The sequence below is a fragment of the Squalius cephalus genome (genome assembly GCF_949319135.1).
Source record: "Squalius cephalus genome assembly, chromosome: 24".
Classification (NCBI taxonomy): domain Eukaryota; kingdom Metazoa; phylum Chordata; class Actinopteri; order Cypriniformes; family Leuciscidae; genus Squalius; species Squalius cephalus.
In genome coordinates this window covers 11515099-11527278 of record NC_137145.1, presented here as the reverse complement: position 1 = coordinate 11527278, position 12180 = coordinate 11515099, and the positions used below count along the sequence as shown (strand labels likewise).

Sequence of the window (12180 nt, the reverse complement as noted above, 5' to 3'; positions counted from 1 at the left end):
TGCAGCACATTGATCATAAAACTAAGCATTTAAATATTGTCTTAAGACATATAGAAAATATAAAGTGACAAATTATATGTATATGCATTTAATGTATGTAGTCTGCTATACTGTTATAAAGATCTCATTGATTTACATTACAAGCTATCAGAATTTCATCTTACTTTTTGACCATGTAAATATCAGTAACTTTAACAAACTGCATAAACTCTAGGTGTTTTTCCACCTCGAGTAGGAGCTCCATATTCTCCTATTTCATACTATATAAGCCATAAAAGCCCTGATTTATCAAATATGATACCAGACATAAAACACATATGCATTTTTTTCATTCAAATTTGTTTTGTTTTTTAAAGATTTTGTCTAAAGGTTCAATAAACTGTTCCATTTTTTTTTTTTTTTTTTTTTTCTGAAGGATATTTAAAGAAAAACTTATTATCTTCCATTGTATCTTCCATCTATCTTCCTTGCGTTAAAAAATGCAAAATGCGTTCTTTGTGAATGGCCCCTTAAGGTGTGTTCATATAGGATGCTTTCATCCGTTCAGAAACTGCTCTCAAAACACGTTTATTTCATTGAAATGGCATCTTTAAAATGTGATATTCATTGTGCGAAATGATAAAACATCAGTCAACATTAAAAAGAATTACATGCAAGAATGCACAGCCCTTCAATAGTACAAATTATATTCTACAAATATTGCACAAAACTATCTGTTAAGTACACACACACCAAAAAAAAACTGATCTTGCCTTAAAATGTATTGTTGATGTTGGTGAATTTGCTTTGATGGCTACAGCGGCAGTGCTTTAAAGGGAATGGATTTAGAGACTTAACTTCCCTGAAAAGACAGATAACTTCTCTGCTGACAGTCTCACAGCACACCAAAACAGCACGCTAAAAAATTCTATAAATTCAACCCCTTTAAAAGCACCGTCACGAAATATTAAAGCAAAACCCTAGCAGCAAAGTAATAGTGTAAACGACATAGAAAAACAAATAACAATACAATATATATATATAAAAATATATATATATATATATATATATATATATATATATATATATATATATATATATATATATATATATATATATATATATATATATATATATATATATATATATATATATATATAATTTTTATATATATAAAAAATGTATCACCAGGTTCCTAACTCATCTATCACAGACAAAAGTGCCCTGGCGAAACCCCACTGGCCACCTGACATTCTTCTCCCTTCCTCCCATGACACGAGGACTAAATAAAAACAACATCCAGTCAGCGCGCTGCTTCAAAGCAACTAAAACACCCCTCCTTTCTCTCTCCCTCCTGCCTGCTTGGATCGTTTTCAAACACACACAATTTAATAAAAGATAGACGTTTAATCTCCTCCATTCCAGAACAAGAGCGCCGCTGTGAAACCCGATCTCTGCTTAGTCTCAGCAGCCGGACACACTGAGCCACCGCGGCTACGGCTAACGAACGGAACGCATTAAAGACGAGAGGGACAGACGGGAAAAAGTTAGACCACGAGAAAAATAACAACAAAAGCCCTTCGCTTGCTAGTTATTCGCAAATCATATTTAGTAGGAAAAGCCAAGCTCAATTTTCTAATATTTAGGGGTCGATGAAGCAGCCTAGTCCTATTCGGATCAGCAAGGGGCGTATCGAGAAAGATGCAGAGTGGAATATATACTGTACAGCAGCCCTAGCCATTGGGATCGCGAGTTAAAGCTAAAAGAAAAAGAAATAACAAGTAGCGTGACTCAAGGGCAAAGCGTCATGCATTCTCCGGACAGTTTCTCTCCCAAACTGGAACACATGTGCAACACAGAGGCCCAAAAAATTAAATGGGTTATAGCTCATCTGTTACAGTATGCTACGTAGCCATGTTTGAGCTCAACCAACTCAAATGCTTCAAAATGTTGAGTTCACTGAGCTCATATGGATCGGCTTGACTCCGGGTGAGAGGCTTCACAAACGATGAGTTTAAAAACCGCTTGATCTCGCGGTCAACACACCGAGATAAGCTCCATTAGTTTGCCCTACAGAGAAACACTGACAAGGTTAATGAAGATTTCTGGCAAAGGTGCAAAGCATTACATTCGTTCTGATTAAGGGGACGTGGAATGGAAATGGTGGGCGACAGGCAGTATGAAGAACAAGCTGCGGAGGGCATCTCGCAGTCAGACTACAAATGGAGGCATATATCAAACATGACAGATATATAAGCTTTCCCCTCAGAGTTGGCTAAGCTTACATATCACTCCATACCACGCACAGCTACGTTTTTGTTCAAGCAACGTGCGTGCCGCTCGCGTGGGTCAGAGATGGACCGATTCGGTCGACCTCCTTGGTTCTTTCTGAAGTCTATTCTGTGTTATTCATCTCCGCCTTAAGTTGGGGCAACAGCTGGAGCGCAGGAGGCTTGGATTCCACTCCCAGAGCCATGGAGGCGTGCTAATCTTACACTTAACCAGGGAAATCGATTAAATTCATGCTGTATAATTCTGAATCAAAGCTCAAACTTGAAATTAGATTTGAGCAATGGCTTATGAAACTCATTTTGGATGACGTTAATGCAAGTGATTTACAAGGTACATCAGTTCTAGAACTTCAGCTGTGAAAACTTTGAGAGCAAAATCTCAACATAGAAGTTTAGTTCAGGGGTTATTTGAAGTACTGACTCACTGGACAACATTCATCCCTTCTGTTTCAGATACACACCCTGTGTAATCAGTCATTCAGCCATCTTGATTTTTACAGTGGAACCTGTTGAGAGATTCTTACCTGGGCGATGTTTTTGTTGAGCAAATAGACACCGTATTCAAACTGGAAACGCTCTCCTCTGGGATAAAGGGGGAACCTGCAAACAAGAGCACAGAGGCATCATGAGAAAGAGTTTCAGCACTCACCTCTGAACCATTACACATGGTTCCCATACTAAACACAAAGCGAAGAACATTTTTTATGAGGTCGTAATCAGTTCATAACTTTGCAGAGGACAACCTCACACAAAACAAAAAAACAGCAGGTCATCTGGATAAACAGCTAACCAAACCTTTAAAGCCTGAAACTAATAACTGTATTTACAAACCAACATTCAGAGTCCAGATTCTTTTAGTGTTTAAGGGTATTTATGTCCTGTGTAGTTAACGGAGCAATGATGATGCTTCAAACTCTTCACAAACTTCGCAAAGCAACGGGCTGTTTCTGACGTAAGACATTTGTGCAGATGTTAAGAGACCGCCTGGAGCTCTGGAGGTCTGGTTCTGATCCGCTTCTCAAATGCATGTCTGAAACACAATCTATTATCCCTTAAAATCATCATTCTGGCTTGTTTCTTTCGGTCAGTTCTCATTTAAACCACAAGCGTAATCATGATTCAGAAATGGCCGAACGGCACACAATATCAATGTCTACATCAGAGCAACGAATAATGAACTAACCAGTCAAGATGCACAACAGATGAACACGCTGGACTATTAATGCAATTCTGAAGGGTGCACATTGAAGCATTTACTGAGAATGTAAGACTTTAGAAAAAGCTTTTTTTTATATAAAAGTAGTGCAATACAATAAGGTACATGTTTCAGAGATCACTGGATGCCTATAATGTGGACAACACTCATTTTTATATATATATATATTTTAGGGCTGTCAAATGATTAATCGCGATTAATCGCATCCAAAATAAAAGTTTGTTTTTACATAATTTATGTGTGTGTACGTTGTATACTTATTTTCTATATATAAATACACACACATGCATGTATATATTTAAGAAATATTTGCATGTATATACTGTGTATATATATTTATATTATATATAATTTATATTATATATAAATATTTTATATATAAATAACACATTTTTCTTAAATATATATGCATGTGTGTGTATTTATGTATAGAAAATAATTATACTCCATACACACACATATATTATGTAAAGACAAACTTTTATTTTGGATGCGATTAATCGCGATTAATCGTTTGACAGCCCTAATATAATATATATATATATATATATATATATATATATATATATATATATATATATATATATATATTGATCATTAGTCAATAAAATATGAACAAGAGCTGAATTTGCACTTCTAAAAAAGAAATGTAACTGCTTGTAAGGCACCAAAAGAGTAGTAGTAAAGTTTGGTTTGGTTTAATATAATATAATATAATATAATATAATATAATATAATATAATATAATATAATATAATATAAAAAAACAAGAACTACATTTGCATTGATTTGTTATAGTTTTAAAGTGCACTTAGGTTTTAAGCTTTGGTTCAAAGTAAAATAAAATAAAATAAAATAAAATAAAATAAAATAAAATAAAATAAAATAAAATAAAATAAAATAAAATAAAATAAAATAAAATAAAATAAAATAAAATAAAATAAAATAAAATAAAATAAAATAAAATAAAATAAATAGACAATAGAAAAAAACCAGAATATCTGAGGAATATTAAGATTATCAAATTGCGCTAGCAGTTAGCAGTTTAGCAGCAATGGACATGTTTCAAAAACAAGCAGACGTCCTGAACCGAACATCATAATAATTTTCTTGGAATATACGGCCTAAAAAAAAAACAATTGGAAAGTCCCTCTGAAAAAAAAAAAAAAAAATAGGATGGGAAAGGCTCAACAAACAGACAGAAAGACAACTTGTGAATATTCTGCACCCTCCTCAAAGCTACTTCCACTAACACCTGACATAACTGCAGCCCCCGTAATGTCAGAGTACGACATTACTGCCCTGTTATTAAGAGCTTACTGGGAAGGAGAGAAAGAGAGACAGAACAAGAAGAGGACAGAAAAGCCTCCAGCTTAACCACCTGTGATCAACAAAAACATGACCACTTCAACCACAAAGCTCCCGTGACAGTGCTGTCAGGCTTATTAAAACACAGCGTGTGAGTTTTCAAGACTTCATACCTGAGGAATGCATTTATAAGAGTCTCACGATTGTGAACGTGCGACGTAGAGTCATTCATATTTTATTTTCATAAAACTGCACAGTAGGAGAAGTCGTGGACTGGCCTGGGATCACAGACTTTAGCCTACGGGCGGCAGACACCTACAACCCAGAGGTGTGAGTGATCTTCCGGAAGTTCCTCTGTAATCCGTGAGGCCTTTTTGTCAGTCGCACCTGGAACTCGTGCTTTTAATCGCGGAAGAGTGGAGACAGACCCAGAAATCCCCACCCTGCACTTCCTGTCTTAACAATTCTGTCTCTCACAGACATACACACGCACTCACATACTTCCCGTCTGACCCGTAAGACCCAGGGGGGCATAATCTTGAAGCAGGTGCATACTTAAAACCCTCAACGGACTGAACATACACACACGCACACATTTCATCATGCCATTCATGTCACTTTGAGTGTAAAAGAGCAGAAAAAGGTACAGGGTTGCAACTTATTCCTCACCCACGGCTCATAAGAGGGATTCTTTCAGAAATCGGATTACACTGGGTTGTACTGTTTGGTTTTGGTTCACTAAATAGAACTGGATCATAAGAGTCATTTGTTGGACTTGGACATGTATTTGATTCACTAAAAATAATTGGTTTGTTAGAGTCATTCGTTCGGGAATCGGACTACACTGGTCACGATGTATATTTCTTGCTGTAGATTCCATAGCAGTCTTGTGCCGCAACTAAATAAGAAGTGCAAGAAACTCTGTCAGGGTATCTCAGTATAGTATTCCGTCTGCATTGTGCAAGAACCACTTGGTTCCCAATCATATCCTCAAAAGCCACATCTTACCACATTCCATAAAAAACAACGACAGTAACTCAGCCAAAAATCACTCGCACACACACAAACATACGCAGGCGTGCACATACCGTCACCTAACAGTGATTAATGAGCGTTCTCCGGTGTGTGTGTGTGTGTGTGTGAGATCATACTGCTGTGACTCTGGTTCACAGAGCACCAGGAATTCCTCAAGGGAATGTCCAGTCAAATATATTATAACAGAGCAACAGGGGGCAGGAAGCGAGTATGTGTGTGTACTTACATGTGAAAAAGTGCGTTCGGGTTAACAAGAGAGAAAGAGAGAGAAATGGAGAGGAAATAAGAAGTGTTTTTATCGCTATTGGAAATGTGGAGGATTACAGTGAGAGCGGGAGAAATGTTCACTCTTATGTGGCAGGATACCTCACACCCCATCACAAATGTATGAATATAGCTGAATATCAGTTTTGGAAGTGACCCATATTGGTCGTCCACCAAAATAGTGCTGTTGCTTGGTTAAGGATATGTGAACCTCTCTCAGAACCGGGCAAAACATAGGTTTGAACCGAAAGATGATTTAACTGAACATGTTACTATATTACCTGCCCATCAAATAATCGTAGCACATTATCTTACTAGTTTTGAAAACACATGTTAAAGGGATAGTTCACTTTGAAATTTAATTTTGGTATGTTTTAGCTTACCTGAAGGGCATCCAAGATGTAGGTGTCTTTTTTTCCGCAGTAGTTTCAATTTTGATATTTTTAGGTCAAACCGTTCTTGTCTGACAGTCATATAATGCAGGTCTATGGTCACGGTCTCAAAGAGCATGCACAGAGTCCAAATTAAAACAATTCCCCATCGTCCAAATTAAACAATTCCCCATCGTAAGTACACATTGATGGCCTAAGACACGAAACGAGCGGTTTGTGTGAGAAAACTAACAGTATTTATATCGTTTTTACCTCTTACAACACAACCACGTCCAAGTGATCTGAGGGCGCGAGCGCATCCTGGTGTGTGTCGTGTGCGCAGACTGGTGCATAGATATATATACACTAGATGTCGCCTTGGCTACGGCAGTTCATTGGAACGAATGTCTTTAATGCGACATCTAGTGTATATATCTATGCACCAGTCTGCGTTCACGTCACACAGCAGGAAGCGCCCGCGCCCTCAGATCACTTGGACGTGGTTGTGTTATAAGAGGTAAAAGGGCAATTCCACGCAAAACTGTCACATCCATAACGCCAACTCAATGCCATGGTATTGAGTTGGCGTTATGGATGTGACAGTTTTGCGTGGATTTGCCCAAAAACGATATAAATACTGTTCGTTTTCTCACACAAACCATTCGTTTCATGTCTTAGGCCATCAATGTGTACTTATGATGGGGAATTGTTTAATTTGGACTCTGTGCATGCTCTTTGAGGGGGTGACCATAGACCTGCATTATATGACTGACAGACAAGAACGGTTTGACCTAAAAATATCAAAATTGAAACTACTGCGGAAAAAAAGACACCTACATCTTGGATGCCCTTCAGGTAAGCTAAAACATACCAAAATTAAATTTCAAAGTGAACTATCCCTTTAAAATCCTAAAAGAAAAGTCAATTTAAAACATTTAAATAGTTACACACTCATATATCTATATCTATATATTATATATGATAGCTTCATAGAAAATTTTACCAATAATTTTGCTTAAAATTGCTTAAAATAAAAATGTATTCAAGTTGTAAAAACAGTTTAATCTCTTAATGTTGTTTTAAATATATATCTAAAAAAACATGTTAAATCATTTTATGTAATGTTAAGAAACTGCTTAAAATTGGGTGATTTGATCATTTAACATTTTAACGCATATTTAATACTTGGAGGTGGCAGGAGAAAACATTATGTGCTGTGGAGCCAATTTGTCCCATCCAGAACCTTGCAATTCTGGTGAAAAACCTCTATTATCCTAATATTAATGTAGCAACTCTAATTTCATCATTGTCCCACCTCAAACAAACAGGGTCACCAGTAGCAGAGCTGTACAAACAAACAGGGTCACCAGTAGCAGAGCTGTACTTTTCCAGTAAATGTTTGTGACGGGGCAAAACATATGCAAGAACAATCCTCCATGTTTCCAGATTTGCCTAAATTTCTTTCTAAAGTTTGATCTGGAATGATACTTTATAAAAAGAGCTTAGATAATTGAACATGACAGTGACACACATGCTCATTCGTTTTCCTTCTGACTGCTTCCATCTTTTCTTTCTTTCTCTCTCTCCCTGAGTTACGGAAAATGAGTGAGATGTTATCAATTAACTACACAAGAGCAGAAAAAGAGACGAGATGGGCATGTACGATTACAAAAAGGTTTTGTGTGCACCACCTCAGAACCATGACCTCATATTAGCACATAAGCTCTTTGTCCTGTATAACCACTCTATGACAAAGTAATGGTGCTCAGCCAAGACTTGACCAATCTAAAGTAGACTCAACGGACTAACTCACCTCCCACTGATTTATCACCTATTAACAAAAATGATATCAACTTCATTCTAAAGTACATCTAAATATCCTTTGTTGAAAAATACAGTAAAAAAAAAAACTTAACCTTGAAATAAAAGGAGTAGAGATTGGTTATATTGATGAGAGGTTTTTCTTGGGCATAGGGTACCATATCTACCATATCCTCTAAATTAACTTTGACCTCCTAGAAGCAGCCAGTGGCTTAAAAAAAAGTGTGTTAACTGGTCCTGGAGTGATTTTCAGTCAATGTGTGAAGTCAGTTATCATCAAATCAAGTTCCAACAAATATTTTTGTGTCATGTTTTGCTTTAAAAGTGTGCTTGTGCTGTCTAGTGTGTCCAAATACTTTCAGGGTCACTGTAATTTACACTACAGTTTGTTTATTCCCGCTTTGATCATCTTAAAATATGTCTGAAATGTTATTATTCAAACTAACATTACACAAGCACCAGATATAGAGATGTTTGACTCAGTAAATGGCATCTATGAGGAAGTTCAGATGCATAGCATAATAAATACCTATAGCATACAGTAAAAAGTGTTCCCTTCCAGTTCTCCAGTCCCGTTTCTGGTCTTAATTAAACAGCTGTGGGGGAAAACGCACCTTGTTCCCTTACACCAGCTCATAAAGAAACTAAGACGACAGAGCAAGTGACCCACAAATCCCTTTTAGACCTTTTCAAGACACACGCATACTTTAAAAGAGAGCCCGAAAATATCAGAACGGTTACAGCGTGGGCTATCGGCTGTGCCTGGCCCATTAAAATAGCATTGTGTGGCAGGTGCTCAGTGTAATCGTTTCTATGATATTGGGAGTTACAGCTATGGTCGATTTATACGGCAAGTGCTGCCATTAGCTGTGACAGTTTGGAGGCAGGTGTTTGTTTAAAAGAAGCAGGCTTGATTTATGATTCCCCACATCTGAAACTGCATTAAAAACTCTGTAGTTATGGGGAATGTTCTATGTGTTCCCAGGTGAATTAAACGACTGTGTGGAAAGGGAACGCTGAAAGGTATGTTGCATATATGTGTGATCATAAAAGCAGGAGATAGAAGCAACAAGTGTGCGCACCGGAAAGAATGAAGGACTGTGAGAAAACGTGCATGCAAGCGTGTTAATACATAAATATGGGCTGTTCACAAATGGAGAGAGAGCATGCACCGGCACGAAACAGAGTTAGGATGACATGGTTATGTACATTTGGAGTATCAGTTATGATGTGTAAACAGGCAGGCGCAACATGTGCCGTGGCTTGCGGCGAATATACATTAGCGCAGGTCATTCTGAGTAGCTGGGAAGATTTTCAACAGTTCTTGGACCCATGCATGATCTGCTCCGACCACCCACCAAACAGCAGGCTGCAGTAGAATTCCCTTAACTCTCATCGAAGCCAGTCGCACGCCAGACGGACGCAAAGAATAAAGCTTCGTAATGAAGATCGTAGCAAGTCTGGAAAACTGCAGCACGAGCACGGAAATTCCCTCAGTCAAATGTACCTGAATACCAAAGAAAGTCCTGAACAACGTTTTAAAGTTGTGTTGGTCAATCAAAAAATAAAACTATTTCAGATCTATATAGATATTAATATTCTGCTCAAAAAAAGTATTTATTTTCATGTTCTAGCCGATGACTGATACATGCCCATTGTAAAAATTATTAATTGTAAAAATGTTACATATATTGTAGATTAATTCATTATAACTAATATATTCAAACAAATTAAATCAAATCTTTATTTTATTGATGTATATAAAATTATAAATTAGCCAATAACCAATTTCGTATCAATATTTTGTGCAACCCTAATAAGAACGTAAAATAATGAAGATCGTATCTGCCAGACTGGATCAACAAGAACAAGATCATCTTTTCAACAAACAAGCATGTTGACAATTTTGAAAAGATAAACTGAACAATCAAAAAATGTCCAAGTATCATAAACAGGTAGCCCAACAAATACGAGTTTGATCTGGCTAATCAAAACATGGTTATATTTGACAATATATATAAATATTTGACAATTTGGACCTGAAGATATTAACAAGAACTGAATGATTTAAAGAACAATGGAAACATGGCACGATCCACACCTCAAGAACGTTTTGAAGATAGAGGGATGGAAAAGGAGAAGACAGCCAGAGGCATGATGTATTCAGCTGCCGGGTACAGCCTGGGTCCAGTCTTCTGTCTTTATGATGAGCGCTTTTATCAACTTTCAGTCCCATCAAACTGATTCTGGCAGGCTTCGTCCCTGAGGGCCAAATAAAAGACTGACGAGTCTTTCCACTGTCTTTAAATGATATCAGCCCTTGAAGAAGTCATTATGTTATGAATCACACTGCTAAATCAAAAAAATCAATGGTTTGATTGGAATGGTTTAAATTTCTGATGTGTCTCAAGAAATGCAATCAGACAAGGAGGAACTGAGCTGTGATCCTTTCAAAGATGGAAATAAAATACAACCAGCCAACCCCAAAAAGGAAGTATAGGCCATCTTAGCAGGCATCATCAAAGGATCCTTTAATAATTTTCCTTTCCTTTGAGCTCACTGTTTCTCATGGCCGCCCTCTCTGGTCTGGGAGCCCAAGCTGGCAACTCCTCAACTCATGGAGCGATGTGTCAATCCCTACTTCCATTTTTACGCTTGTCATAAAGTCCTTCTGAAAATGTGGACAGCGCCATCATACAGTTCCCCATAAAAGCCAATATGAGAGGGGGGCTTGGGTTTAATGGGCCAATCTCTGGACTCCATCACCCAGAGTACATCTGGATCGCATCTCCCGGCCTCTCCGAGCTCTGCGGCAATCAGCCGTGGCGCAATGGGCTAGAAGTGAAGAAATGTGGGTGCAACGTGTTGTTAGAGTCCATTGCATTTCAAGAATGCATCCGGGGGGCCAAAAGAAGCTTCCAAGATTGCAAAGAACGTTACGGTAAAACAATTGTATGTATTTTTAGTGCTACATTAAGGAAAGAGGAGGGCCAAGGGATAGTAGATTAAATATGTGCAGGTCTTGTTTTTCTGGAGCAAAAAAAAAAAAAAAAAAAAAAAAAAAACAACCTCCAAACCACATCATTTGGTCACAGATGAGGCATCCCAGGTGGAGAAAGAAGGAAGGAACCGCAGGACTGCACTCCAAGACTGTCTCACTGGGAGACAATTGCTCTAATATGCAGAGAAAGAAAAGCTGAAAAAAGCAATGGTCTGGGAGGGTGGTAGCGTAATGGTCAGAGCTGCTAACCTTAAGTTTACACATTCAATACCATGTAGAACTGACCTTGGATCCGGAAATTTATTGAGATCCCATTTCTGTCCGTCCAATTAGTGCATTTCAAGTCATTTTAGATAGGAATTTTGGCTAAATAAGTAAAAGTAGTGGGGAAAAAAGCTTTAACAAGAAGCAAAGAAGGTTGTATGTCGAAAATTATGGTTTTATGGCTGAATGGGGATTCGTCAGATTTCAATTACGAGACTGGTGGGTCAATATTACAGTGAATGTTCAGGTTTAATGGATGAGCCCTGTACAATTTAAGAACCTGTAAAATCAAATAAACACGGAAATGACTCAGAATGTGACATTGGAATGTGGCCTGACACTGAGTTACACTATTACAGCTAATGAGGCATCCAGTGCTATATAACCATATACTGGTGAAAAAAAATGACAGGAAAATACTGGCTGTTCCAAAACTTAGTGAGCTGCCTCTCCGTCTACTGTCATAGGTAGCATCATAGCAAAAATGGAACCTTAATGGAACCAACACTGTTAACAATCATTCAAGCATGCCACGCAAATTCACAAGATGTTACACTCTGTAATTACTTTGGCATTAACACAGAGTTTATTGTTAAAGTCACCATAAAATCAAAATTGACAATTCTTGTT

At 37.5% G+C, this 12180-nt stretch overlaps 1 protein-coding gene across 1 annotated transcript in view; it reads right to left on the bottom strand.

Annotated features, from left to right (window-relative positions):
- Positions 1-12180, bottom strand: part of uvrag (UV radiation resistance associated gene) — a 105962-nt gene that overhangs the window by 37096 nt on the left and 56686 nt on the right. Inside the window, exon 13 of the mRNA XM_079862114.1 lies at positions 2795-2870. Within this exon, the coding sequence (XP_079718240.1) occupies positions 2795-2870 (76 nt within the window). The remainder of the gene's footprint in view (positions 1-2794; positions 2871-12180) is intronic.